The following is a 27,413-nucleotide window of genomic DNA, read 5'->3' on the forward strand; positions in this document are numbered from 1 at the left end:
GGATATTATATTATATTATATAGTGTACGTGCTATTATAAATTTGTATTTGGTAGAGCTAAAATACTACTAGGCGTTAAGTCTAAATTATATCAAAAAAGTATATTAAGTATTTTTATTACTAATAGAAGTTCTTACTAACTATAAAGTTAAATAATATTACTATTTAAAAGTAAGAATTCTAATTAATAATTTTATATATTATATTTTTTAAAAAATAGAATAAAATATTATATTTATTAATAATTTAGTATATTTTTTAAAATTAATAATTTTTTAATAAAATATTTTATAAATTTTATCTTAATTATAATTTTTATTTATAAATTTTTACTTTCTATAAATAAGGTTTTATCTATATTTAAATTATAAAAGTTAAAAATTTTATTTATTATTAGGTTTATTATATCTATAAATAAGGGGTTCCTTCTTTTAAAAAGTAAATTAGAAGACCTTAATCTCTCTTTATAGAATAAATTAATATTTTTATTAATTATATTTATACTAATCTAGAGAATAAATAATTAATATATAAGGAACTAACTAAAAATATATTTTTTAAGGTAGAAATTTATATTATTTAATATACTTTATATAGAGTTAAATTCTAATATTAAATTATTTAAAAAACCCCCTCTATATTTAATTAAATTTATAAAATAAAACTATAATTTATAATAAAATATCTATATAAAATAAAAAAGAATTAGAGAAAAATACTTTAAATAAATAAAATATAGTCTATAAGGGGTTAATATATCTAGATATTTATTATAAAAAAGAAGAATAAGACTTTTAATTTTATCTATATTATATTAAATCCTTAAAAAAATAAAGATTAAATATTTTAGAATTTTTTTATAGATATAATTAAGGGACCTTACCTTATATAGGAGAAGGAATAGAGTAAAATAAATAAAGTAAATTATAGTAATAGAATTATTCCTTTAGTAGTAGAATAAATAAGAGCTTATCTAGATTATAAATTTATATAGAATAATACCCCCCCTTATATAGCTACTATTATAGTAGAGGTAATAGTAAGGAATAACTTTAGTTTAATTAACTAGCTCCCTTACTCTCTAAATTTAAATCTAATTAAGAATATTTAGAATATAATAAAAAACTATATCTAAATTTATTACCTCTAAATAATAAGGCTTATAGAGCTTAAAATAGCTATCTAGAAGGTCTAGAATACTATTAAACTTATATTCTTTAACTCCTTAATTAAATCTATAGAGGATAAAGTATAGGCTATATTTTAGAATAAGGGAGGCCCTATAAAGTACTAGATATAGTATATCTAAATAGAGATATCTATATAAAATACTAGTATATCTCTAAGTAACTATAAAATAGTATTAGAACTAATATTTAAAAGGTATAATCTAGTATTTAATAACCCCCCTACTCAGAGCTCGTATTTGGTGGAGCCAAAGTATCAATTTGACACTACATACCGATGGGTGACTGTAATTTGACACTACATACCGATGGGTGACTGTAGTGCGGTGGATGTGGGTGCAAGGTGGTGTAAGGCTGGTGGCTGGGAGGGCTGTCCCCTTGATCCCCTTGACCCCGGCTCGCTTCAGCTCCGACTGTCAGCTAGCCAGTGAATATATGAGCAATTTCATGCGCGTTACGAGCTGGTTTGCCGGCTGCGTGCATATGCAACGAGAAGAAGGCCGGAAGAGGGTGCCGGAGGTTTCTGTGGTTACAGGAGGTGAGTGTCAGGCTGATGGAGCCAAAGAGTTTTCTGGCGGGGTCGTCGTCCACCGGCCGTTGCGTTGCGCGTTAGGTTACTCTGTTGGATAGACGATTGAGTGTTGGGTGGCTCAGCCGCAGTCGTAAGAGCTATTCTTGTCGTTGCATGATGGATGTTAGTGACGTACGGAGTAGTCAAGGAGTTGCGGTTATGAGGAGTCGTTAGTTTAGTTATTGTGAGGACGCACTGGCCACCTGTGTTATTCTCCTGGACTGAGTCTTGGCTGCTCTCAGGGGGATGAAAAGACGGACTCGACAACATTGACTATGGGAGACCTAGCAGCGGTAGTTACATCATCTAGCTGTCTATCTAGCCGTCTGATCCCTCCGCCATGGCACCTTATCGGGGGATAGACACGGCGTCTACTGCCGCTGATCGACGGCGGGCGTGCTCATCCTCACTAACTAGGCCGGCCATTCTCTTCAGGGGCTCAACAGGTCAACTTCACCAGCTCACAGCAGGGACACACGTTTGGGACTTCGCCACCTCTAGCTAGCTCCCAAGGTTGAGTGGACAACTTTCAGGAACAACCTAAAGCTTGCTGTTCCTGAGCCAAACATAACTATCAAACGTTTCAGCTTCAGTTTCATAAAATATGTACACATGCAAAGTCATCTAAATTGGTTTATGTTATGGGGATGATTAGTTTCCGCGGAAGAGGAACTGCATGTCCTCTGGCGTCAACCTCTCCAGCGCCTCGCTTTGGTCCTTGTTAATCGTGCCGTTGATCATGTTGGCTTTTTTCTCCTGCAGCAGGACCATGCGAGACTCGACGGAATCTTCGATGCACAGACGGGTGATCACGCAGGGGCGTCGCTGGCCGATTCGATGGCATCGGTCGGCGGATTGCCATTCTGCAGCTGGGTTCCACCATCTACAGCCATTGGTTAGTTAGTGGGGCGTAACTTTTATGTTAAAAAGGGGGATTTAAAGGGAGAGAGAGAGACGACGTACGGATCGACGATGAATACCCGTGAGGCTTCGGTAAGGTTGAGAGCTACACCACCGGCCTTGAGAGAGACGAGGAATACCTCCGTATCGACGTTTTTCATGAAATAGTCGATGGATCGCTGTCGTTGGACAGGCGACATGCTGCCGTCTAGCATGACGGTGCTGATACCTGCTCTGTGTAGTCGCCATTCGACCAGCTGCAGCATGGAGGTGAACTGCGAAAAGACGATGGACTTGTTGGTGCGTTTCCTGTTTCGTAGCTGGCACAGGTCAAAGACCAGCATCTCAATCTTGGTTGAAGAGGTCCAGTTCTCCATCTTGATGCGGTTGATGATGGAGTTCTTCTTGACGCCGCCTTCATCTTGTTCGATGTCGGGCTGTTCAAAGTCGATTGATAGCGGCAAGTGGCAGCGTGGGCAGTCTGGTTCGGAGCCGTACTGGACTGAGGCCATGTACTCCTTTGCGCACTGGCGACAGAATTCGTGTTTACATCGGGAGCGAATGGGTTCTTCGGCAGGCTCGTCGCAGATGCAGCATACCAGGATGTTCTGGCCGCCTTCTGCGTGTTTCTTGAGGATTAGGTCTGGATGGTTGGCTACCTGTCGCATCTGCATGATTAGACCGAAAATGTTGGCATAGTTGTTGAGCATGACTCCCCGGCTGACGTAGCGGTCGAACTGGCGGGTAGTGTTGGTCATGATACTACGGGAGAAATCTTGCTCTATCTCTCCAAAGAACTCGCGATGAATTTCGATTCTGCGGAGGTTAGACTTTATACTTTGGTAGAGTGGCTCTGAAGACACTCACCTCTTCGGGGGAAGTTCCATGGACGAAGTATGGTCTCTCTTTACTCGTCGAAGCATGATTCTGTCAGTGAGAAGGCGCAGTTTCTTCAGGGCGTCCTTGCGCTTTTCATCGTCGCCGCGATGCTCAGTAACTACTATCCGTTAGTCTGGCATCTACTAAAGAAAAAAGCATCTCATAACATCAACTTACTTGGGTTGAGAATCTCTTGGTTGAATACAGAGACATGGTTGAATCCACTGATAGTCGAGATATGTCAGTATCTTCTCGACTTTAAACTGAGTGTGATAGTTTACATACTTATGGTTGCAAAGAGTGCACTTCTTTTGTGCGTCCTGTGTCCAATGGAGAGCCTCGCAGGGGCAAGTCTTGCAGAAATAGCATGCAAACGGTTTGATTTCCAGGAAGCGAAGAAGAGAGAAGAACTCGCCGATTCGGTTCTGCACGGGGGTTCCAGACAGACACCACTTGTATGTTGATTTTAGCGCGAAACAGGCCTTGGCCACACTGGTGGTACGCTGCTTGATGTTATGGGCTTCATCGAGAATGAGGCGGTGGAAGTCAAGTGAGTGAAGCATGCTGGTGCCTTTAACCAGTCCGCCGTCTCGTTTCCAGCCCTTGGTTTCCTTGCGGTACATTGATTCTAAACCGGAATCTATGCAAAAGGGGGGTTAGAGACGAGTTAATCTAACTTGCAGGTCAGGAGAACATACATGATACCATGATGACGTCGTAAGTCTTGAGTTCTTTGGCTTTGACGTCCTTCACCTTGGAATTGGCGTTATGATAGACAAACACTTTCAGCTTGCCGTCGGTATAGGACTAATAAGATGTCAGCTTGATCTTGTCTAGTAGGGAATGTTCAGGGAGCGGTGCTTACCTCTATTTCGGCCTGCCATTGCATCAAAGCGACAGGAGGAACGACGACCAACGAGGGCTTCCCAACAGGATAGTCTGACATCAGCAGGGAGACAGCCTGAATAGTTTTACCCATGCCCATCTCGTCTCCAAGCAAGCCTCCCTTCCACTCCGACTTCTCCTGGGCTAGCATCCAGCTAAGCCCCTCGAGCTGGAACGGCTTCAATTTCCTATTAATGCCCTCTGGCTGAGCAGCAGGAGGGGGTGAGAGGATAGGCTTCTGCTCAAGTCTCTCCCACATATCTGTAATTTGGGGATGTTGTCTTTCAAGCTTGATCCGTTCCTTCTGGGCCTGGAGGAAGGTTAGTATAACCCACTGACTTTGGAATGAAAGGAACATGAGTTTACCCTAGTAGGTTTGCTTGCTCCTATGAAACGTTCCAGGCGACGATAGCGGCCATTAGGAACTAAATCATCGGACTCTTCTGAGTCCGCGATTGAGCTTATGTCTGACAGCTGGCTCGAGTTCATAGAGTCAGTCACCATGCCTACCACGCTATTCAGGTCGGAGTCTGAGGGTGAGACTGCTCGATAGTCCTTGGGCGTTCTCCTAGATGACTTTTTGGGAGTATTTTTGATAGCCTCTTCATTTGTGCTGAACCACTCTTCTGAATCTGAATCTGACTCTGGTTCTGGTTCAGCGTCAGACTCGGAATCAGGTATGACAGGCTTTCCTTTTGAGCCACGGGCGGTCTTCTGTTTCTTCGCAGTAGGTCTGGCATTGTACTCTTCAGCCTGGAGTGCAGCAGCCAGCTTCTCATCGTCAATCGTACTTAGCCTGCTGTTGCCAGCGTTGGCTGGTCTCTTCCTGCTGTTCAAGCCGAGAGAGCTGTTTCTTAACTCTAGAGCACGAGCAGTAGCATTGACTCTTCTCGAGGCTCTAGTACTCGACTCTGGCTCATTTTTCGGCGTTGTAGTGGCCGTAGTAGCAGGCGTGCTGTATCCAGCGGGACTCTGGCCAGTCATGGAGGACGAGGCCGAGGTCGACGTGGTTGAGGTTGAGGCTGAGGCTGAGGCCCCGAGGCTGCCCTTCTTCACTGGAATGGCCACCATGATGTTTGCCTGTCTCTTTGGAATGGACATGGACCTCGCTGGCTCCTCTCTGGCTGTCTCATCTGTGCCCTTGGATGCAGAGGCCACTCTGGAGCTGCGGCGGGTTGCTGCCTGGCCAAGGGGGGTGTCTGGCAGAGATTTAGCATGGATCCAGCCATGGAGCAGAAGTACCTACTTTTGCCATCCGCCATCGCCATCGCGCTTCAGAGACCTCTTCTCTTATCCTGCTAGTCTCTTATCCTCTTCTTTATCCCTTTCTCTATCTTTGCTCTACTTCTTCTCTTCTTTTTCTTATCTCTTTTTCTTCTTCTTCTGCTTTTCACATCTTCTGTCTTGTCGACTCGTAACTTGCTGAATCTCTGAAACGCGTAAGAAAAGTATAATCGCGGCACGTGATCACGTGAATGCAGAAACCACTTAAAGAGATCCATGAAGGACATAAAAAGGACTTCTAGAAGACACAAACTCCAGAGAGAAGAAGACAGGAAGAAGACAAGCGAAGGAAAGGGGGTGAGAAGATGTGAGTGTGTCTAGAGTTGAACATGCACTGTCTCTTCTATTTATTTACTAACTGACTGACTGTAGGTCTAATCCAAGACGCCGGATCCAGGGGCCGTGAGTCTGTGACTTTATACCCATGAAGAGATGAAGAGAAAGAAGAGCTAATAGAATGGATGTAGACGCTCTGCATTGACTGATTTCCTGGCTGTAGGTGTCTCTATGCATCTATAAATATGTGATAGAGCTGACAGGAACAGGCACATAACATCTCTGCAGCTGATATCCGGCAGACAGCTAACCAGAGAGCCAGCCAGGCCCAGCGCCAGAACCAGGCAGTCCGGGCCCAGGAAGAACAGGAAGAAGCCAGACTAGCAGAAGATGCAGCGCAGGAAGCACTAGCAGACAATGAAGCTGAAGCCGAGGCAGAAGCAGAGGCCGAAGCTGAAGCTGAAGCAGCAGCCCAGCAGGCCAAAGCCAGGAAACGCAAACGCACTGCAGCCACGGCCGCCGCAGCAGCAACAGCGAAAGCCAAGGCAATGGCAAAGGCCAAAGCGAGACGTCGAGGACAGGATGTCTCTGACGACGACGATGAGGACTACGAGGAGGCGTTTAACCAGGCACGCGTACCCGCGCCGGGCCAGCTGGCCAACTGCGAGCTGTGTGATAAGCGGTTCACGGTGACCGCGTACAGCAAGACGGGACCCGACGGCGGACTCCTGTGCACCCCTTGCGGCAAGCAGATGGCCGCTGACGAGAAGAAGGCCAAACCCAAGCCCAAGAGGCAGAAAGCCAGGGCGACGAGACAGATGAACAGTAACCTGCTGGACGGCATTGCGCAGCGGGGGGCATTTAGCTTGCTGGAGATGTGTATCAGGGTGGGTACTTGTGTCTCGTTTCCCCCCTTGCTCCAGAGTTTCAGGAACATGTTATAACTGACGATGCTATAGCAAGTGGCGAACAATATCAACGATGTGGAGGAGTTTGGGGATCTGCCTGGGGAACTGCGGTTGCGGCTCAGCCAGATTCTGAGCAAGCGGCGGGTGCTCACGCCGCGGACCCTGGGACTGTTTCTGCGCAGTGACGTCAACACGATTGATATCTTCGATGCAGCTAGTAAGTGTCTCAAAAAGATACGCGGTATGATAGGGTAGTATGGAGCTGACTGTGGTAGAACTGGAGGAAGAGGACTTCCACAGGGTGTTTGCGACGATGCCGCTCCTGGAGCGAGTCAACCTGTGCTGTGCAGGACAGCTCAAGGACGGCGTACTGGAGTATGTGATGAGCCGCGAGAGCCACATCAAGCATCTGATCCTGGATGCCACCAATCTTGTGACCGAGGGCTGCTGGCGGCGGTTCTTCCAGACGTGCGGCTCAAAGCTGGAGACCGTCAAGCTATCGTACCTGGACTGCGCCTTCAACGACGAGACGGTCGAGGTGATGGTCTCGAGCTGCCCCAATCTGCGCCGTCTGAAGCTGACGGACTGCTGGAAATTGACCTATGACTGTCTCCAGTCTATAGCCAAGCTGGACAAGCTGGAGTATCTATCTCTGGACATGCGACATCGCCATGAAGACAGCAGCCACCCCGACGACAACGAGGCGAATGAACGAGACCTGGAGAGCGTCAATGCACTGTTGAAGGCGAGATGCAGCGGTCTTCGCACGCTCTCGCTCAGACACTTCAAGCCGATGCGCAATTCCAGCCTGGCAATAATCCATGAGACTGCCCGACACCTGAGCAAGCTGCGTCTGTCCCATAACGAGAACTTTACTGACGCTGCACTGGCATCTCTCTTCACGGACTGGCCGAACCCGCCGCTGACTTTTATCGACTTCTCCAGCAACCGCTCCCTCGAGCCTATATCTCTGATGCCCGGTACTGGTATAGGTGATAATTCCGACGACGAGGACGACAATCCCGGCCTGGGCAGCAAGGGCTTCCGAGCCATGATGCTGCACTCCGGCGAGAAGCTCGAGCATCTGACCATCTCGTCCTGCCGCCAGGTGGGCTTCGATGCGCTGGAGGAAGTCTTCGGCGAGGGCCAGACGTACCCTCACCTGCGCGAGATCGACCTGTCCTTCCACACGCGCATCGACGACGTGGTGATGCGCCGGCTGTTCAAGGCCTGTCCGGCCCTGCGCAAGGTGATGGCCTTTGCATGCTTCAACATTGTTGCCGTCCAGCCACCTGCCGGAGTCGCTCTGATCGGAGGCCTGAATGCGCACACCATGTAGACTTTCACTCAATACATACTTCCAGGAGACTAGTTACTTACTTTCTGATACTTTTTGCCTGTAACTCTACTTTAATGTACGTAGCAGAGTTGACATCTGGCTGACAACTACGACTCGCTGATCCATGGATCCCCCTTTCAAACTCTGACACCAACCTTGACCTTCTTCTTCTCCTTCTTCTCCTTCTTCTCCGTCTTCTTCGCCTTCTGTTTACCTTCTGCCTGTCCTCGCTGTCACCGTCGCCGTCGCCGTCACTGGAGACACGTAGGGGAGCCGTATATCAGCATCAGCTATCATCATCACCACCACCACCAGCAGCAGTGACACAGCCAACCAGACTATCACCGACCACGACCGTCGATCTCAGTTCGTCGTCTTCATCTGCTTCTCCGTCTTCTCGTCGATTCGACATGCGTCTTTCTTATTTCTTTCTTCTGTCTTCTTCCTTTTTTTTTTCTTCAATGCGATTGTCTCTCGCTGAAAAAGCAAACATGGACACGCAGCATCATCCCAGCATCTTCCCCCCAGCAAGCTTCCCGACTAGTTATGTAGCTCCTCGCCTTTTTCTTTTCTTCTTCTTCGTCGTCTCTTCTTTTTTTTTTTTTTCTTCATGCAGTCCTCGCTGTTTTGATAGGCCCTGCCCTGAGCTGTCCTCGACCTGGGTCTGGGACGAAGACGAAGACGCAGAGACACGAAGTTGGAACCTGGGAAAGCTGACAGCCAGAGAGGGTGACAAGACACTTAGTTGACAGGCGACAGGAGGCCTAGAATGGACAGTTAGACAGCGTAACCAACTTAGATAAGACAATATCAAATAGAAGATATCGGCAGACAGGAGCACCGGCGAAGCTGAAACCCGGCGTGGGGAGGACAGTGGACTTTATTAGAGCCGTACCTTGAAGACTGACGGGCCTTTCTGGTCCTCATCGCCACCTGCGGCAGACTTCATCTTCTTGTCTTCGTCTTCGTCGTCGTCTTTCGTCTTCCTTTTCGTCTTTGTATCTTCGTCGTCGTCTTCTTCTTCGTCGCTGTCGTTGCTTCCGCTTCGTCTTTTGCTGTCTCGCGCTGTAGAGAAGAAGAAGAAGAGAATCCCTGCTGGGCTCGACTTTTCGCTTCTTCTTCTTCTCTTCTTCTTCTTCTTCGTCTTCTTCTTCGACTGCGTCTTCGTTCTTCGCCGTCGACTCTTCGGCCTCGCTTCTTGCTATTTATTCTTAATCTCTGCATTGGTTACTCTTATTATCTTTATTATTGCTGTTATTATTAACTGTTCTTCCTTGCGGTCCATCTTTTTGCTGCCATGCCGGCTGAGACATTCTAGCAGGTTGGTAGAAGCACCGCCTCTTCTTTGCCTCTTCCTCTTCTTCTTCTTCTTCTTCTGCTATTTATCTGCTTCTTCTGCTTCATCTTCCTCTGCTTCTCCTCCTTATTGTCTTCCTTTCTGCTGCCTCTTTGTCTGTGGTGGCTCAGCCTGCATGCCTGTGCAGTGTCATGTCTCAGGTGAAGACAGCATCACCACCACCACCACCACCAGATAGAAGACAACAACAGCAGACAGACTGAAGAAAACACTGAAGAAAGACTGGAGAATAGACTGAAGACAGTGAATTGACTGCTGACCCTGCCTAGGCTTGCTCTCCTTGCTCTCCTTGCCGCCTCCGACCTACGCCTGAGACTCCGAGATAGCCATATCACCCCCATATACACACAGGAGAGATAGGCACCACCCACAGAACAACCAGAAGGAAGAGATAGAGATAGACAGACGAAGAGACACAGTGAAGCAGAAGAGAGAAGCATGCCTATCAAGATACCCGGCTTCGGCCGCCGCAAGTCTGGCCCTGTCCTGGACGAGACGCCGCCGCCAGAGCCCTCGTTCCGCGTCTTCGAACGGCCGCCTCACCGGGCCAGTCACTCCTTCGACTCCGTCTCTGCGCTCAAGAAGGCCGCGGCCGCAGACGACCCGGACCCTGACAACATCTTTGCCGGCATCCAGAAGCCCGCCCCGGCCAGCAGCAGCACCTCCCACGTCCCCGGAACCGCCGTTAGCTCGAGAACCGGCAAGCTGGCCGGCTCCTCCAACGGCTCCTCGAGCAAGCCCTACGATAGCTCCAGCGCCTCGTCCGCCAGATACAGCTCCTCGTCCACCCTACCTTCGTCGACAGACCATTCCCCCCACGATGCCATCCCAGTGCCGCCCATCCCGGAGTCGCCCTTCTCCTTCTCCATTCGCGCTTCGGGCAGGACGTTCTCCTTTGGCTCCAAGGCCTCCAAGACCTCGACGCCCCGGAAGTCCGAGAGCACCAACCGGGAACGGGCCATGACAAACAGCACCACCAGCACGGCTACTCCGCCCAAGCTCATGGAGACTGACCTCTCCCTCGAGGGCTCCGGCGAGATGGGCAACATCTTCGAAGGTGTGGGTGTCGACAAACGCCGGAGCAGAGTACTGGAAAATATACCAACCAATATTCCGCAGGTGAGAGACATTCCCACTCTCTCTCTCTCTCACTCTATCTAAAACCCCCCCGCCTCCCCTTCCCTATAATGGGTCACATATATACGTCTAACTCTTGATTTTTTACACTTATAGCCAGGGAGACCTGCTCCGAGCGTGCCGGCAAAGGATAAAAGGGTGGTGTCTCCTTCGCCCCTGTCTCCCCTGTCCTCGAACCACAGCCGGAATTCTCGAGACAGCCTCATTGCGGCTGACGACTTTGCCCTCTCCCAGAAGCTCGCCAGCCAATTACAAAACGTAGAGCTGAATGAGTCTAGCCCCAACAACGCCAGAGCTACTACTGCTGCAGCCTCGAGCATGCCCAATTCTCGCTCTACGCCCAACATCTACTCCTCGACAGACAGGGACAGGTTCCGAGACCTTCGTGACCGTGACCGTGATCCGGAAGTGTCCTCGCTCTTCTCCAGTGACAAGGACTTCTCCGCCGTGCCCCGTCAGCCATACCACAGCTCTTCTTCCTTCCGCAAAAATATACCCCCCAGCGCCTCCATGAACTCCCACTATGCCTCCTCCCTCGCCTCGTCCAAGACCGGCAACAAGGTCATGACTCCCGCCCAGTTCGAGCGGTACCAGCAGCAACAAGCCCAGAGGGCCCCCAGCGAGCCCAGCTCCGACGAAGAAGACGAGATCGAAAGCGAAGACGACGAAGATGAGACCGAGAAGAGGAAGCAGGCCGCCGCCCAGAGACAGAAGCAGGAAGCTCATCTGTCCGTCTACCGCCAGCAGATGATGAAGATCACCGGCGAGCAGAAGAAGGCGTCCACCAACGGCCCGGCCGGAAGCGCTGAGTCTGTTGCCGGTAACCCGAACCGCAGGTCGGTGCTCGACCCCATGGAGGTGGCCAACTCCAATAACAACAATAATACCAATAATAATCTTAATATAAACACCGCCTCCAGCTCCCCCGGCGTCTCCCCGGGCCTCCCCCCAGGCGTTGGGCTCTCAAAATCCTCCCCTTCAGACGGCGAAGAAGACGACGATGTGCCTCTGGGTATCCTCGCTGCCCATGGCTTTCCTCACCGCAACCGTCCGCCCACTCACCTGGCTGCGTCTCGCTCCAATCCAAACCTGAATGCATCCTTCCAGGCAGGGGCTGCCTCAATTGCGGGCATGCAGGAAGGCCCGTCAAAACGAAGCACCCTGCCTGTCTTTGCCCGAAACCTGCCCAAGGACCCGTACTATGGCTCCAGCCTCGTCAACCCGTCCCATCGTGAATCCCTGGCTCTCGGCGGTGGTGCTCCGGGAGTGAACCTCAACACTGTCAATCTCGGTCCTCCAGGCCTTCCCCCCGGTGGCCTGGTCGGTGTCATTGCCTCTGAGGAACGAGCTCGTGCAATGCGTCGTGGCAGTCCCAATGCACAGGGCGTCTATGACCTGTCCCCTGCTCCTCAGGTCCATACCAACTTCCTTGCTCCACAGCCCCAGATGCAGATGGGCGGTCTCCTGGGCCAGCTACAGCAGCATCAGCAAGCTCAGGCCGGCATGGTCAGCGGAATGAACACCAACGGGCTAATAGGTGGTGCTGGAACAATAAATCCCCATCACCATCACCATCCGTACCCGCAGCCAGGCAGCGTCGGTGGACCGGCAGATCAGACCCAGATGCAGGTCTCCCAGCAAATGACAAACATGATGCAGATGCAGATGCAATGGATGCAACAGATGATGCAGATGCAAGGGGCCCAGCAGCAGCAGCCTCCACCGCCAGGAGGCCCAATGCCAAACCTCAACATGAACGCAAGCTCCGCGTCTCTCCTGCAGCCGCCCAACCCCAACCAGCGGCCCTTCTCTATGGCCTCCACCTCCACACCCTCTCAGTTCCGTGGGCCGCCACAGGTCGATCACCGAACTCTCAGCATGCTCGACCCGTCCACCGCCAGCGCCTACCAGAACCCCGGAAACCGCGCTTCGTTCCTCATGACGCCCGACATGTCTGGTCCCTCACTCGGCATGGGGATGGGAATGGGCATGGGCATGGGCGGCGGCTTGGGCTCCGGACCAGCACCAGGCTACACTCCCTCCGTCGCCCCCTCTGAACGCAGCAACATCGGCGCCGCATCCCGCTACCGCCCTGTTTCAACCATCGCCCCTCAAGCCAATGGCACCAACCGCTCCTCAACATTCACAGGCCACACCCTCCGACCCTGGGCTGAAGAACGACCACCACCACTAGGCCAAATACTTGCCAACAAGTCGAATACCAACCTAAGCGCCACCACACCTTCGACCTCCGAGACCACCCCCACCGTACGCCCCGTCAGCTCCATAAATCGCCGTGCGTCTCCAATGGGACTGGGTAACGGCAGTCGGGGATCTATAGCCGGTCTACCAACCACGCCCGGAACAGGCGAAGAAGACGAAGACGACGAGCAGGGATGGGCTGAGATGATGAAGAACCGCGAAAAGAAGAAGACTGGCTGGAAGTTTAGGCGTGGTGGTGCCAGCGGCCATGACGGCTCGTTGGGCGACTACGTTCATCCCACCGCCATATAAACCTGCCTAGCCTTGCCTTACCCTGCTTGCCCTTTCCCCTCCCCCTGCTGCCGTAGCCGTATAGTGCAGCATGTTACGAGATGCGATGAGACGAGACGAGACGAGACGAGACGATGTGAAGTACTGGAAGGTAAACCAGCCTACCTACCTACCCACCCCTATCCTCCCTATCTGTTTGCTTCCTTTCTATGCGTTTATATTCAAATTCCCCCTTTTGCCCCTGCTTCCGCTTCTTTTCGCCTTTGCTTGACCTGATCTCACCATGAAACATAAAAATCTCCCTTCATGTATCTGCACTTGAGCTTTGTTCCCCCCTTACCCTCTTATCTCCTTTTAATTCCCCCTCGCCATCCCCCATCCTCTTTCCTTGATCCTCTTTTCTCGGCGTACTGCATTCCTTCTTGTTCTCTATATGTTCTTCTTTTATTTCTTCTTTCTTTCAATTATATTCCCCCCTAATTGCATCTGCTCACGGCCGTATGCCAAAAAATGTCCCCCAGAAGACCCCCCCGGAATCGCCAAAAAAAGAAAAAAATCTATTCCCCTTTGAACGAGCAAGCAAGAAGACATGTACGGATACTAGCTTAATTTTCTCGAAACTTGATCTGTGTGTCCTTTTTTTTTTTCCTTCTCATCTTTTTCCTTCCTGGCGTTATATCAGATTCTTTCTTGCTCTGCTTTTTTCGTTTTATTGATTTTATCGTACTCAGGGAGTTCTCAGCGGGATATCTCGTTTCTTTTCCTTTCTTAAGTATATTTATCTATCCTTTTCTTTAAATAATATTGTAAGTAGCTGTTTTATTTAAAAGGTTATATACTCTAACTGACCATGTGTGGAAAAAATAGCATAACCTATCGCGAGAGAGAGAGAGAGAGAGAGAGAGAGAGAGAGAGAGCGTGATAGAAGCATGGTAATTACCAATCCCAACCGGCTAGACATCTAGTTTAAGCACTTTCCTGGCCTCGTCGCGGGCCTGGCTCACTATCTCCTCCGCCGTCATCACGGCCTTAACCAACCCTACCCCCGTCCCAGCATACGAGGTCATCCTGCCCTTAACCCCCCACCCTGCGTCCCCCTTGGTTTTCTCGACTTCATACAGCCGCCTATTCTCCTCGTCAGACATGCCCGCCTGCTCATCCACGTAGCTCTGATTCACCATCCCGCGCCCATCATACTCCTCCGGCCAGTCCACGTAGCCCCTGAGCCGATCATAGATAGTTGTGCGAACAGTTGTCTGGCCCCCGTCGCTTGCCCGGATCAATTCATCCTGATACCCCTTCATGATATCCGTCTGCTTACAGGCCAGGAACCGCGTGCCCATCGCCACACCATCGGCTCCCAGACACAAAGCAGCAGCCACGCCGCGCCCATCCGCAATCCCACCTGCTCCAACCAGCGGGATACCAATGTTCTTCTCGGCCAACGCATCATGCACCTCAGGCAGAAGCGTAATTATGCCTGCTCCCTTCTTCAGGCCGTGACCACCTGCATCCGAGCCCTGCAGAACAAGCACGTCCGGCCGATGGGCGTCAGAAACGTCCATTACGCTCAGCGCGTCTGCTACAGATCCAACTTGTACCCAGACCTTGGTGAGTCCGTTCGTCTCAGCGTGGACACGAGCAATCCACTCCCCGTACAGAGCCGTCATGGTCTCTCGTGCAGCGCCGAACAGCCAAATAGCTGCCGGAACATGCTTTTTGATAGAGGGCAGTGCGTCTTCGAGGTTGACGCCCCAGTTTAAAAGCCCGACTCCAACAGGTAGGATTGCAGCGTTGGCTGTTTGTAGGCTGGTTTGGGCGTGTGTTGTTTGCAGGTGGTGAGCGGCCAGGGAGAGCTGGGCGTCAAGTTTGTCGATGTTGTTGCCGAGTCCAATGAAGCCGATTCCGCGTGCGGCTGAGACGGCGGCGGCCAGCTCGCCTGTTGCGACGGGGAGCATGGGAGGACATATTATGAGTGGTTCCTGGATCCAGGGGTACTCTTTCTTTAGACTGGGCATGATGGTGGTATTGATGATGGGGTTTGATATGGGTATATGCTGTTGTTGGTAGTAGGGGATCGGTAGTTGATATTGGCGTCTGGTTAGCTGGTATGTGTGGTGGCTGTCTGCTGGTATATATGCGGTTCGTCTTCCGGATATCCGAACTGTAATAATGAGTCTTCTGAACAGCTGAAATCGGCCTGAGAGAGAGTAGCTGACGGAAACAAGGCGACGTTGAGGCGATTGATAATACAGCCGGCGACCTTCCGAGCTGCCTCCTGGGTTCCACAGGACGTCTGGCTGGCTGTCTCGGCCGGTGAGCTGCCGTCTGAGCCTCGCGGAGACAAACACTGCGTCTGCCTGTGTTTCTATGCATACGATGGCTGGATGTTGAGTGTGGTATCAGATGGTGGTGCTGGTTGTCGTGTTGTTGGTAGTTAGACGTTGAGAATATGACGTAGTTAGGCGGTTGGAGGCCGCATCCACGGCCTACGCATATACGAGACGGCTAAGTGAGTCCGGGGCCAGCCCAGGCATCACATATATATCTCTCTGATAGGTTATTTGGTGTCTTTATCCCTGGGAGTCTGTAGTCTGTCCATGCATGTATTTTGGTGAATGTCTCCTTGCTAGTAAGTGGTTGTTGCTGCCATTCAATAGCACTGGTAGTAACTAGTTCATGCATTCACCACCACCACCGCTGTTCTCCTACACTCTTACCGGCATTTAGATACTTATGTACTTCATTATTAGCATCTTCTTAACATCTAATAAAAATAATAATATCATCTTCTCCTGCTTTAATCTTCTCTTCTTGCTCTGCATCTTCCACGTGACTTCCTGCTGACTCAGCTCTAAAAAGCGACTCCGACTTCATATTTGGAATCTTTTTCAATCTTCAACTATCGCAACTCTTATATTTATACCAACGCTGCAATCTAAAAGGCCAGGAAAAGGCCCTGCATACAGAGTGAAGAAGCATATACCTCCTAGTTATAGCCTGCACTCAGTCCTACCAAGAGTGAAAAGAAAAAAGAGAGTAAAAAGAAAAATCCACGCCGAGCCTCTACCAGCGGAGTTTTCTCTTACTATATATGCATCAAATTTGATATCCTCTTCACACACAAATAATACCCCCTTATTCTTACATCTTCCCTCTTTCTCCTGTCATCTTATTCTTTCCCTTGATACATTTGTTTTTTGCTCGTTTCTACGCCTCCTATCCATCATCCGACGCTCCTGTGGGTCCCTTGCTGCTTGGATAAGCCAGGTTCCTCTCCGTACATCGATCGAGCCCCTTTTAGACGTCAACTTCAGCTCTCATCCTCGGGTGGAAAGGCAGTCTGCAGAGTCTTCCTGAGTCTTCCTGGGCCGGCGTTTTTGATACTTCCTTTTTTCAGATATTGATACATCTTCAACCTCAGCAAGATGAATGCTCCAGACAGGTAAGAATAGTTGACTGCTTTGCTGTTTTGCTGCTGTTTTTGTGGCCAAATATGAGTCCTTTCAAGTCCAATATATGGTATATCTACCTCCAGATATATCTCCTCCACAAAGCCCCTTATCTTCAATATCCTGCAAAGTGAGCCTGTTGTTGCTATCAACTATGCTAGAACTGTCTTTACGATGCTCTCTTTTATGCATTTCCTTGTGTATTCTGATGCTACCAGTTTGATATCAAACACTATTCCTTAGCGTGGCTTTTTTGTCCTTTCCACACACACATTTGATATTTGATATTTTCATATCTTTCCTTCCTCCTTTTTTCTACCTCTCTTTCCTTTTCACCCTTACAACTCACACTTTGTGCACCTTTCTGTGATATCTTTGCTTCTGGCTTTGAAAACCACCGTTTGCATCTATCAAAATGGTCGACGACGAGCGTAAGCGTGATCGCTCCTTTTTCGACTCTTCCTGCGCGAGCTACCGCCAGAACCCATGTCGTACCCAAGTCCGCCCTCATAGGGACATGATCTCGAGGTTCGACCTCGCTTCTGTTTTTCTACTTTCATAAACAATATCTGCAGCTATTCTGATGAAACCATGCTAACTTGACACTACAGATTCGAGTCCTTCGTCTTGGGACCTGGTGAGAAGAAGGTTGAAGTCGAGGTTGATACTCGTGAGTGATACTGACTATTCTCTGGTCACCAACTCCTATGAACTGCCATCTAACAAAGCTCTAGGTGTCCCTTCTACTGCTATCTTTACTTTCAACAAGGAAGACCACACCTTGGGCAATTTGATCCGCTCTCGTCTGCTTCAGAACCAGCACGTCCTCTTCTCTGGATATCGCGTAAGCAACACCCACAATCTCTTATTATATATGTGACTATTTGACTATAATACTAACCTACGTCTGTAGATCCCCCACCCGCTGGTTCACAAGGTGCTCCTTCGCGTCCAGACCGACGGTCAGATTACCCCCAAGGAAGCAGTTCTTGCTGCCTGCCACGACCTGGTCAAGGATCTCGGCATCTTCAGCCGTGAGTTCACCAAGGAGTATGAGCTGCGCAAGATGGTCGGCGCCGGCACCCAGCAGAATGATGCTCCAAACGGTATCTAATGGTGTCTAAACTTGTTGCACCCTCGAGTCTCAACCAAACAAACCAAAACAACAAAACAATAAAAAAAAAATACTTTCATGATGCATGTCACTACTTGACTGCTTTACGGGTGATGACAGCTTTAATTTTGGCGTCCTGGGAGGATTACTGGGTCATGTTTTTACATTTGCCTATTCTTTGCCTTGGTGTATACCTCGGTCTCTGCCTCAGGATTTAATATCATTCCGTCTCTATCTTTAATCTTCGTCTTCCTTTCTCTTCTTCCAGTGTCTTCTTCTTCGTCTTCTCCTTTTCGCCGTCACTATGTAGATGCCCACGCCAAGACTTCTTCAGGCGGCGTCATGTTTTGCCGCTTTCGGACTCTCCAACGTCAACTTCGACGCTGCGACGACGACAAAAACATCTCAACTCCGGCATCAAACAGCCATCTTCACCTATAACCGCATTTCTTTTTCTTTTGCGCTTCCATTTGTGTCTTATCTTCCTCTTCTCTCGTTGATATTGTTAATTCTTAATCCCCGGAACCTCCATTCGTTGTCCTCGCGTGCTGGTGTGATGTACTCGTTTCCCACCGGCCAGCCAGGCCAGCAGCAGCAGTATGGCGGCCAGCAACAACAGCAGTATCCAGGCTTCCAGCAGCCGCAGCAGCAGCAGCAACAACAGCCTGGACCTTTCATGCCTCAACCTACCGGCTATGGAATGCCCCAGCTCCAACCTCAGGCCACCGGTTTCCCTGGCGCCTTGCAGCAGCCGCAACAACACCAGCAGCAGGCTCCCCCTTTCCAGTCCTCCCTCCAACCGCCGCAGATGACGGGCTATCCTACCCAGCAGAACTCGAGTTTACAAGTGCCGCAGCCCACCAGCCAGGCTCCCCAGCCTACGGGCCATACGTCGTCGCAAATGGCGCAGTCGTTTCAAAATATCTCCGGGCAGGCTCCCGCGGCTCCTGCGAGGAGTGCGCATGCTGGGTCAAAGATACCGCCGATGCGTTTGTCGTTTATAACGGTGCAGGACCAGGCCAAGTTTGAGCAGCTGTTCAAGTCCGCTGTTGGAGATTCGCAGTCATTAGATGGTGAGTTAGTGCTGGGGAAGTGCTATGCTTAGGTATCTATAACAGTCCCAGATTGACGTTTGGAATAGGCGAAACGGCGAGAGATTTACTTATACGATCGAAGCTACCTGGCAGTGAGCTGTCTAAAATATGGTATGCAGGTTCTTTACATTCAATGGGGCCTTACAATGGCTTTTTTTTTGGCTGATTGGGCTATATAGGGTACTCTCAGATACTACCAAGTCCGGCCGTCTTATGTTTCCAGAGTTTGCGCTGGCCATGTACCTGTGCAACCTCCGAATAACAGGTCGCGATTTACCTGCTACACTACCCGATCGTATCAAGAATGAAGTCTCAAGCATGGTCGACATCATCTCCTTTGCTGTGCCTGACGATCACCCACCACAGGCACCCCGATCAAACGCCCCCAACTTTGACCAGCCATTGATGCAGAATACCTCCGCTCCTCCTGCGCCGCAACAACCACAGCCCCAGCAACCCTCTAACTCACAGCTTCTCTCACAATTAACTGCCCAACCAACAGGTTTCTATAACCAGGCTACTGGCTTTCAACCACCCAGTGCTATGCAACCCCAGCCAACAGGGTTCCCAGGTGGTCTACGACCCCAGGTCACTGGCATGCCGCAAAACCCCCAAGCCACCGGATACTCAGGTCCCCGACCACCAATGCCACCCATGCCAGCTTCATTCACTGCTGGACTAACCCCTGGTCAGACCGGTGGTGCTGCCCCATTAACCGCCCAACCGACAGGGATGCCTGGCCAGTGGGGATTTGTCAATGCACCAGCCACAGGATTACCTAACATTGAAGCACTCCAGCAGAGACTCATGCCACAGGCCGGAAGGGAAACCGGTACATTTACCACTGCCGGACTCGCTGGAAATGCTACTATTCCATGGGCCGTCACTAAGGACGAGAAGAAAATCTATGATGAGCTTTTCCGTGCCTGGGATGGTTTAGGAAAGGGTTTCATTGGTGGAGATGTTGCCATTGAGATTATGGGCCAGAGTGGATTGGAACGTCAACACCTAGAACAGATTTGGACCCTTTCCGATCCCAATAATAGAGGCCGTCTAAATAAGGATGAATTTGCCGTGGCCATGCATCTTATTTACAGGAAACTTAACGGCTATCCAATTCCGAACAGACTTCCTCCGGAGCTTGTGCCGCCATCAACTCGGAATCTTAACGATTCCATTGGGGCCGTCAAGTCGATGCTTTCCCAGGATGCAGAAGCTAGGAAATCTTCTGGCGCATTCTTGCAGCCCCAGAAGACTGGTGTTAGTTACTTAAAGACTCACTCCTTTAATAATTCTGGATCTGGTGGCGCTGGCTATCCAAGGAAAGACGCCACTGTCTTCAAGAACAACGATGATGCCGTTGGATACAAGTCAAGTGCTCGTCGTCGCATTGGTGCCGGCCGGACTCCCTCACCGGCTACTTCCGTGCAGTCAGAGAAATCTGACGACGACTTGTCCGTCGAGCAACTGAAGAAGAAAATCCGAGAAACCAAGATCATGCTTGATGCTACGGATTTCAGAGACGAGAGCCATGCCGAGGAAGAGCAAGCGATGGATCGCAGGGACAAGAGGGAGGCAGAGTCTCTCATGGACAGAATTCGCCGAGTTCAAGATGACATTGACACCGATCCAAAGGCCTCGCTTAGAAATCTGGATTCTAGTGCTGAGCGTCGTAGCATGCGCCGCCAGCTGCAGGCTTATCAGGACCAACTTCCAGAGCTGGCCTCCAATGTACGCAAGACTGAACGAGCTATTGCTGACTGCAGGCTTGAGCTTTTCAGGCTGAAGGATGCAAAAGAACACCCAGGAAGTGCATTGGAAATCATCGGCACTGGTCCAGGCGGTGCGATCACTGAGAGTGATCGTATCAAGGCCCGTGCTCGTGCAAGGATGCAAGCCAGAGCTGCTGAACTGGCTGGCCGACCTGCCCCTGCCGCTGCAGATGAAGGTGCTGCAGCTCGCAGATTGGAAGAGGAAAGAAGCAAGATTAATTCTGAACGTGAGCGTAACGATGCCATGACTAGGGATGTGGAGGAGAGCGTCAAGGAGTTCTCTGCCAGTCTTGAGGATAGTCTTAAGGGTGACAATGAGAATTCTACTCGTGAACATGAGCGACGGCGTTGGGAGGAAGCCCTCGGGGTTGAAGATCAGATCAGAGACCTCATATATGACCTTCAGCGAAATCGTAAGACAGCGAAGATCAGAAAAGAGGAGTTAGTAACCCCCTTACTTTACAACATACATCATTCCTGGCTAACAAATGTCATCTACAGGGAGAGAGAGAGAGCGAGCCGTGAAGCTTCTAGTGCAAACCAATATGGAAGCCAGGCTGAGATCCAATCCAGACCAAGTCCTGAGCCTCGCTCTTCATCTCAGTCGCCATCTCTTGTCGGAACAACGCACGAGCAAAGAGTGGCTGCTGCCAGGGAGCGAGCTCAGCGACGTATTGCTGAACGGATGGCTGCAGCTGGTCTCAAGCCAGCTGATGCTGGAGAATCTTTCATGGAACGACAAGAACGTGAGAAGCGAGAAAGGGAAGAAAGACGCCTACGCGCCGAGGAAGAGGATGCTAAGCGCGAACAAGAGAGACAGCGGAGGCTAGAGAGTGAGCAGGCCCCTGCTCCTCCACCAGCAAAGGCTGGACCAAAGAAAGCTCCACCACCTCCTCCATCTCGCAAAGCCAGATCGGATTCTGCCGAGCAGAATGAGACGAAGAAGGCCGAGGAGGAAGCCCTTGCTATCAGAGCTAAGGAAGAGCAGGAAGCCGCTCTTAGACAGGAACAACAGGCTCAGGAGGCTGAGACGGAACAACTAGAGTAAGTCAATTATTTAAGAATCTGTACTAGCTTAGCAGTTCTAACCCATAATTTAGGGACGAGACTAGGAGACAAGAGGAAGAACTTGCTCGTGAGAAAGAAGCTGCTCAGGCCCGACTCAAGGCTTTGGAAGAGCAGGTCCGCCAAGGCAAGATCAAGAAACAGGAGCAGAAACGCCGCAAGCAGCAGGCAGAACAAGAAGCCAGGGAGAAGGAAGCTAAGCTTGCAGCTCAGAGAGCTGAGTTGGAAGCTGCGCAAGAACGCGAGCGTGAATTGCAGCGACAGCTTGAGAGCCTTGGAGATGAGGAATCCTCTTCAGATGATGAAGGCCCTGGATTCGTTACCCCTGAGGATACTACCACGCCTACCCAAAGCCAAGTCCTGGAGGAGCCAAAGGCTACAATCCCTTCGCCTGCCCTACCAGAACCAGTAGCACGGCCACCACCAGCACCTCATATCCCTGAAATCATAACAGAGGAAGATGGCACGCAGGTATTCCGTCCTCAATCCCCTGAGCCTATTATCCATCCAGTCATGAGCAAGCCCATCGTTCCTGAAACCGAGTCAAGGAACCCTTACTTCCGTCAACTCAGCCAGTCGTCTTCCGAGCCCGCAGCTGCAGAGACACCGGCACCACCAGCACCAGAAACCCAGTCAACCAACCCATTCCACCGCCTTGCCCAAGACAACGCCAAATCAGCTTTCTCGGTGGGAACCGCGGCCCTTCCCGGTCCACTCGAGCGTAAATCTCGAGCTCGTCCTGAAGAAGATGATGATTGGTCCGTCGCCGAGTCCGAGAACTCATCTGACGACGACGACCGTGCTGCTGGCGGCAGCGCTAAGCAACTAGCCAGCATCCTCTTCGGAACCATGGCTCCTCCACGCCCTCTAAGCGCAATGGATGAGCCTCAAGATTCGAAGGCTGCCACTCCACAACCAACCCATAGCCCAATTCCTCCTCCCCCGGCACCCCCAATGCCCGCTTCCCCTATCCCAACGGAGCAGAAAGACGAGGAACCATTCCAAGAAGCACAAGAAACTCCATCCATGCCTCCTCCCGCACCTCCGCTCCCTGATATGGCTGCTCCATCTGCTCCTCCGCCCCCTCCACCACCTCCGCCAGGCGGTGCTCCACCCCCACCGCCTCCTCCACCACCTCCTCCAGGCCCTGCCCCTGGCGGCGGACCCGGTGGCCCCATGGGCATGGGACGAGGTGCATTGCTAGGAGACATCCAAGCAGGAAAGGCTTTGAAGAAAGTCGTCACCAAGGACCGAAGCACGGCAATATCGGCCGGTCGTGTGTTGTAAGGTGGTGTTCGTGAGCCCAGCAAACTTATGATTGGTATCTGAGATATCCTTTCATAGTTTCGCTGTGAATGTACTTCTTGTTTTCATCGTTGTCGTCTCTCGCTATAACCTGCTTCTTTTAACATATTTTGCTTGGAAAGAGAAATAAACTTGTTTAGTAGTCAATGATTCTGGCCCAGCTACTTTGGCGTAGATATAAACCGTGAAAATAATCGCAAGCGTTGCTATTTGCCCTGGTTTATTTGATATAATATTGACTGAACAGTTGTATGTGTCTAACCAAGGAGCGAGGATCCGAGTGCATATATGCCTTTATTGCTGTGTAACAGGGGAAAATGTTGAAAATATTGAATGATGTATATGCCAGAGTATAGATATAAAAAAGATAAGGAAAAAATAATACCATGAATAGGAATGGGAATCAAGATGCTATATAGTAAAGAAAAGAAAACGCCATAAGCCGTACCTCATACAGACACCAGTTCAAGAACAACGTTAATGACGGTACTTATAATCCATAGAGAAACAAGTCCAAAGCCCACATTCCTGTCCATGCGCCACTTGTTCAATGGCACAACGATAAGTAGTCCAAGCAAGGTTAGCATTAATGTTGCAGCGCTGATAATAAGAGTTTTAGACACTTCAATCGGGTACGGCTGAAGTGTGGCCGACACTGCAGGGGTAATGCTAGCCGACTGCATGTTTTGAATCGGTTGCAAAGTCATATATAAACCTCCGACGCCAATGCCAATTAGGATATTCAGCATTGGGCCGCCAAAACAGGCGCTTAGTGCCATCACTGGATATCCTAGACGCGCGATAGTGACGTCGGCAACGAGATCGCCGAGTGAGTTACCAACTGCGAATATTGTAAGGCCGAGTAGAGAGTCACTGATGTTTAGAACGACACCGAAGAGTTTAAGAAGGGCAACTACTTCGGTGGCTAGGGTTGAAACCCATGCTATGGCGACAGTGAACCCAAGGAAGGCGACGAATGGCCGAAGTGGCTTGGGCAGCTGGTTGCGTGAGCCTTTAGAGGCGAGGAAAAGTATTATAGCGAAGCCTGAAGACAGGAGTAGGGATAGGAGGACCGGCAAAATCAGTGTGTGAGGGTCATGCTCTGGACGAAGACTGTTCCACAAAGTTATCGTGATAAACAATGGCGCGGTGTATAGTTGAAGTAGCAAAAGCCATCTGTTCCATTGCTTGACGGGAGACTCCTCTTTGCCAAGGACTTCGCATGGTGGGTGGACTGGTAGCTCAGAATCTTGTCGAAGGCGATTGAGAGAGGGTCGAGTAAGCTCTTGCGGGTTGGCTTCAGCTGTCTCATCGTCACGATAACTGGGAACAGTGATACTTGGTACTTGGTGTTCAACAATGACTGCTGCTCCTTGATCAGGGATAGAAATAGCCTCAGGTTCGGAGCTGTCTGTTTCCACAACAGGTAGAGTCACGGTGAGAACGAAAACGCTAGGTGCTGCTGCGATACCTAGAAATTTGTCCCATAAAGATTTTTCTCCCCAGTTGTAGAGAGTTGGGAACAGAGCCGATATAATGACTCTTGGAATGGGGAATGAGTGTGGCCACCATCTTGGACCAGATACCTCAATGTCTGTTCCTACAGACTGTGCACGGATATATTGTGAGCCTAGAGATTGGGCCGATCTTTGAAATCGAAGGCTTGAGGGCCCATGGGGGGTGTAGCCAGTTTCATCAGTGTACGGGGGGAATGGCGTAATTGACGACCCAGGGCTGGTTGGAGTAGAACTTCTTCCATGAGCTGGAGGTGTGGTTTGGGGGGAAATTGAGGACTGAATAGACGGTGTAGGACCTCCGGATGCGTAACTTGGTTGCTGGAATACAGTCCGTGGGGGAGCTAGTCGGCTTGGGGATCTGGATCGATCAATGGACGGGGCGGGACTTTGAGATCGAGAAGGATAGCCAGATGAAGTAGGAGATGCGCAAAGTAGGTTTGCTTGATGCTCAAGGTGAGCTCCCGGAGGATTATCCAGACTATGAGAGAGTATCCGTGGTTGGGCGGAGGTGGACAGTCCATGTTGTCCAAACCTGTCGTTATCATGATAAGAATAGAATTCAGGACGCTGAGTTGTTGAAGCTCTTGGACGAGCTGCTGTTGGGTTAGCAGGAGAAAAGGGGTCATCAGAGTAGCTTCGCAAGTGGATTCTTCCGGACTGGAGGCTGCGCGATTTCTCTAGAGAGGAGAGGACTGATCTGAACTCGAGAGCACCAACTAAACTGGGTCGAATACCACCACTAGAAAGCATCCTTTGGTTTGCCTGTGGTCGATTGACTCGCATGTTGTCATGCAGTTCTGCCAGTTGCTGTCTATCGCGCTCCTCTTCTTCCCCTTCATCTTCGATTCTCAACGTCGGGATATCTGCCCGTTCCAGCGATCCAAAGTCGTCATTGGTAGCACCTAGGAGAGGACGATTCTCGCCACCGGCAATTGGGTCATCGTTCTCTGGCACCTCGTTTATCTCCAGCTCCTGGTTCTGGGGTATATGGAAATGGGCTCGGGCTGCAATATCACGCTCTAGTCTCTGTCTCTGCCGGCCCATGTACCAATGCCAGGTCACGACAATGATAACATAGAATATATAAAATCCGATCATCGACGCGCATTCCCAGGCATGAAGCTTGCCATCAGCGACGAATCCCATGGTAAAACCAGCGGCTATCGCAAAAAATAGAATATCACGGACAAAGCTTCGCCGGGCAACTCTGAAGGGCCGAGTAAGCGCCATAGAGCCGGCAACCACGGCAGTGATAAATCCAGCAGCACCAATGAGTTCTCCGATAGCCAGGCTGCCACTATTAGAGCTCATAGCTGCAAATGTAGAGAACACATCTGGACTCCCATTTCCAAAGGCAAGAAAAGTCACGCCCGTCAAGCTCTCGCTCATTCCAAGAATATTGGCGATAGTGCTCAGATTGACACACAAGAAGTCGCTGGCGGCGATTCCAACCGTGCTGAACAGCATCGCAAGCCATACTGCGAGCAAGAAGAAACCGACCGGCTTCGCACTACTAAGCCCGCAGTAGTAAAACTCCAGGTAAGGGATGAGGCCAATATTCTCATCCTCACAGTTATCACGAACGAAGGCGCATTGGTGTTTCGCTCGGTGAACCAGCCGGCACTATAGGATGGGTTCAAGGTCCCGTCAGCTACGGAACCTAGTAACGAGAGATTGGCGTGGTGACACCCCGAGTCCAAAACGTACCTCTTTTCCATTATCTTGTATCGCCCAGCTCGCTGTGCCCGGCTCCAACGACCTTCGAGTCTTCCTGACTGCCTCTGGCATGAACAGGCCACCTTGGGCGCTTTTACCGCGGGAAACCAGAAGGCTTCCGAGGGTCACTGCAAGGACAGTCAATATCACAAGGTAGAACCCACGGGCTGAGTACCGCTTCCTGGCATTCCGGGTACCGGCAAGGCTGGCGAGAAGTGCGTTTGAAAGGCTCATCTTGAAGGTCGCATTCTGGGTAAGGAGACACGCGAGTACATGCGCCTTTGGTTGACGGGCCGATAAGGAACCAGCGGTGATGTCCTCATATGCAAGAGACTTGGGGCGCAGGCCGACTCCGTTCCTTTATCTCCCTGACGTGTGACGGCTGCAGCGTTGTCTCCCCTGTTCCATCAGGGGACCTTGGATAGTCTGCAGATGGCTCGAATCCCTGCTCGCTGCCAACTTGGCTGTTCGTTGGTGACGTTCAAAGGTCGGATCGATTTTCGCGATGTTGCTTTTTCTGTCGTTTTTGGCTTTCTGATGTCATCAAGTTAAGCTGACGTAAGACAACTCTTTAATTATTTATGGCATGTTTGTTTAGTTTGCATTTATTTGTCGTGCTTAATAATAAGATTTCGGCATTACATTATACCTTTCCGTGATTATGTCATGAAAATCTTAGTCATCCGGATAAATGAAACTCCGTTAACATCTTACATAATCAAAAACTGCGCGACTGGTCGCCCCCGCACGCCGTATGTTTATTATTGGCTTCTTTCGACGACCGCAAAGAAAAAGCGCGTTGATAAAGACGAAACAGCAACAGTAATACTAACTGCCAAACGACTTTCTACAGCATCGTTAATTGGGTATTTGCATTTTCATGATGATTATCTATCTCTTCTAATATATATCCGTTTTGACCTCCGACCATACGGCGCCCTCTGAAAGAACCGCGAACTCCACCATGCCTCGAGTCGCAAACCCCCCGGTGAAGAGCCGTCATGGCCGCCGCAGCTCGAAGCCGGCGAGCAATACCACGCCGCACAAGAACACGCCTAGAAAGTATGTCCTCTGTCTGTTTTTACTTCTGTTGCTTGTGTGCGGCTGCGCAAATGACGGAGTATCCCACATAATCCGTTAAAGCGGGGGAAAGCACTACCAC

The 27,413-nt window shown here is 50.2% G+C and overlaps 9 protein-coding genes across 9 annotated transcripts, besides 1 other annotated feature; 4 read left to right on the forward strand and 5 right to left on the reverse strand.

The window, feature by feature from the left end:
• The first annotated feature begins 141 nt into the window (after window positions 1–141).
• Window positions 142–842: a repeat region (AT_rich region).
• A 1,567-nt stretch (window positions 843–2,409) lies between these two features.
• Window positions 2,410–5,406, reverse strand: ARB_00897 (uncharacterized protein; the record flags this gene model as incomplete). The annotated part of the gene is made up of 8 exons (XM_003012601.1): window positions 2,410–2,641; window positions 2,722–3,474; window positions 3,526–3,655; window positions 3,715–3,761; window positions 3,823–4,177; window positions 4,236–4,344; window positions 4,403–4,789; window positions 4,933–5,406. The coding sequence occupies 8 exons, from the start codon at window positions 5,404–5,406 to the stop codon at window positions 2,410–2,412; spliced, it is 2,487 nt and encodes an 828-aa protein (XP_003012647.1).
• A 76-nt stretch (window positions 5,407–5,482) lies between these two features.
• ARB_00898 (DNA repair protein Rad7, protein) lies at window positions 5,483–8,229 on the forward strand (the record flags this gene model as incomplete). Its single annotated transcript, XM_003012602.1, has 6 exons — window positions 5,483–5,836; window positions 5,949–6,013; window positions 6,174–6,201; window positions 6,246–6,869; window positions 6,942–7,107; window positions 7,166–8,229. The coding sequence occupies 6 exons, from the start codon at window positions 5,483–5,485 to the stop codon at window positions 8,227–8,229; spliced, it is 2,301 nt and encodes a 766-aa protein (XP_003012648.1).
• A 137-nt stretch (window positions 8,230–8,366) lies between these two features.
• ARB_00899 (uncharacterized protein) lies at window positions 8,367–8,641 on the reverse strand (the record flags this gene model as incomplete). Its single annotated transcript, XM_003012603.1, has 2 exons — window positions 8,367–8,446; window positions 8,533–8,641. 2 exons carry the CDS (start codon window positions 8,639–8,641, stop codon window positions 8,367–8,369), a joined length of 189 nt encoding a protein of 62 aa, XP_003012649.1.
• Window positions 8,642–8,773: 132 nt separating this feature from the next.
• Window positions 8,774–9,916, reverse strand: ARB_00900 (uncharacterized protein; the record flags this gene model as incomplete). Its single annotated transcript, XM_003012604.1, has 5 exons — window positions 8,774–8,993; window positions 9,138–9,430; window positions 9,461–9,607; window positions 9,743–9,851; window positions 9,894–9,916. 5 exons carry the CDS (start codon window positions 9,914–9,916, stop codon window positions 8,774–8,776), a joined length of 792 nt encoding a protein of 263 aa, XP_003012650.1.
• Window positions 9,917–10,024: 108 nt separating this feature from the next.
• On the forward strand, window positions 10,025–13,237 carry ARB_00901 (uncharacterized protein; the record flags this gene model as incomplete). Its single annotated transcript, XM_003012605.1, has 2 exons — window positions 10,025–10,705; window positions 10,820–13,237. 2 exons carry the CDS (start codon window positions 10,025–10,027, stop codon window positions 13,235–13,237), a joined length of 3,099 nt encoding a protein of 1,032 aa, XP_003012651.1.
• Window positions 13,238–14,169: 932 nt separating this feature from the next.
• On the reverse strand, window positions 14,170–16,041 carry ARB_00902 (oxidoreductase, 2-nitropropane dioxygenase family, putative; the record flags this gene model as incomplete). Its single annotated transcript, XM_003012606.1, has 3 exons — window positions 14,170–15,576; window positions 15,746–15,878; window positions 15,959–16,041. The coding sequence occupies 3 exons, from the start codon at window positions 16,039–16,041 to the stop codon at window positions 14,170–14,172; spliced, it is 1,623 nt and encodes a 540-aa protein (XP_003012652.1).
• Window positions 16,042–17,083: 1,042 nt separating this feature from the next.
• Window positions 17,084–17,782, forward strand: ARB_00903 (uncharacterized protein; the record flags this gene model as incomplete). Its single annotated transcript, XM_003012607.1, has 3 exons — window positions 17,084–17,099; window positions 17,280–17,512; window positions 17,582–17,782. 3 exons carry the CDS (start codon window positions 17,084–17,086, stop codon window positions 17,780–17,782), a joined length of 450 nt encoding a protein of 149 aa, XP_003012653.1.
• A 310-nt stretch (window positions 17,783–18,092) lies between these two features.
• ARB_00904 (uncharacterized protein) lies at window positions 18,093–23,148 on the forward strand (the record flags this gene model as incomplete). The annotated part of the gene is made up of 4 exons (XM_003012608.1): window positions 18,093–18,859; window positions 19,056–21,692; window positions 21,749–22,996; window positions 23,058–23,148. 4 exons carry the CDS (start codon window positions 18,093–18,095, stop codon window positions 23,146–23,148), a joined length of 4,743 nt encoding a protein of 1,580 aa, XP_003012654.1.
• A 319-nt stretch (window positions 23,149–23,467) lies between these two features.
• Window positions 23,468–26,485, reverse strand: ARB_00905 (sodium/calcium exchanger protein; the record flags this gene model as incomplete). The annotated part of the gene is made up of 2 exons (XM_003012609.1): window positions 23,468–26,158; window positions 26,243–26,485. The coding sequence occupies 2 exons, from the start codon at window positions 26,483–26,485 to the stop codon at window positions 23,468–23,470; spliced, it is 2,934 nt and encodes a 977-aa protein (XP_003012655.1).
• Between the last annotated feature and the right edge of the window lie 928 nt (window positions 26,486–27,413).

This window comes from Trichophyton benhamiae (assembly GCF_000151125.1).
Source record: "Trichophyton benhamiae CBS 112371 chromosome Unknown contig02295.1, whole genome shotgun sequence".
Taxonomy (NCBI): domain Eukaryota; kingdom Fungi; phylum Ascomycota; class Eurotiomycetes; order Onygenales; family Arthrodermataceae; genus Trichophyton; species Trichophyton benhamiae.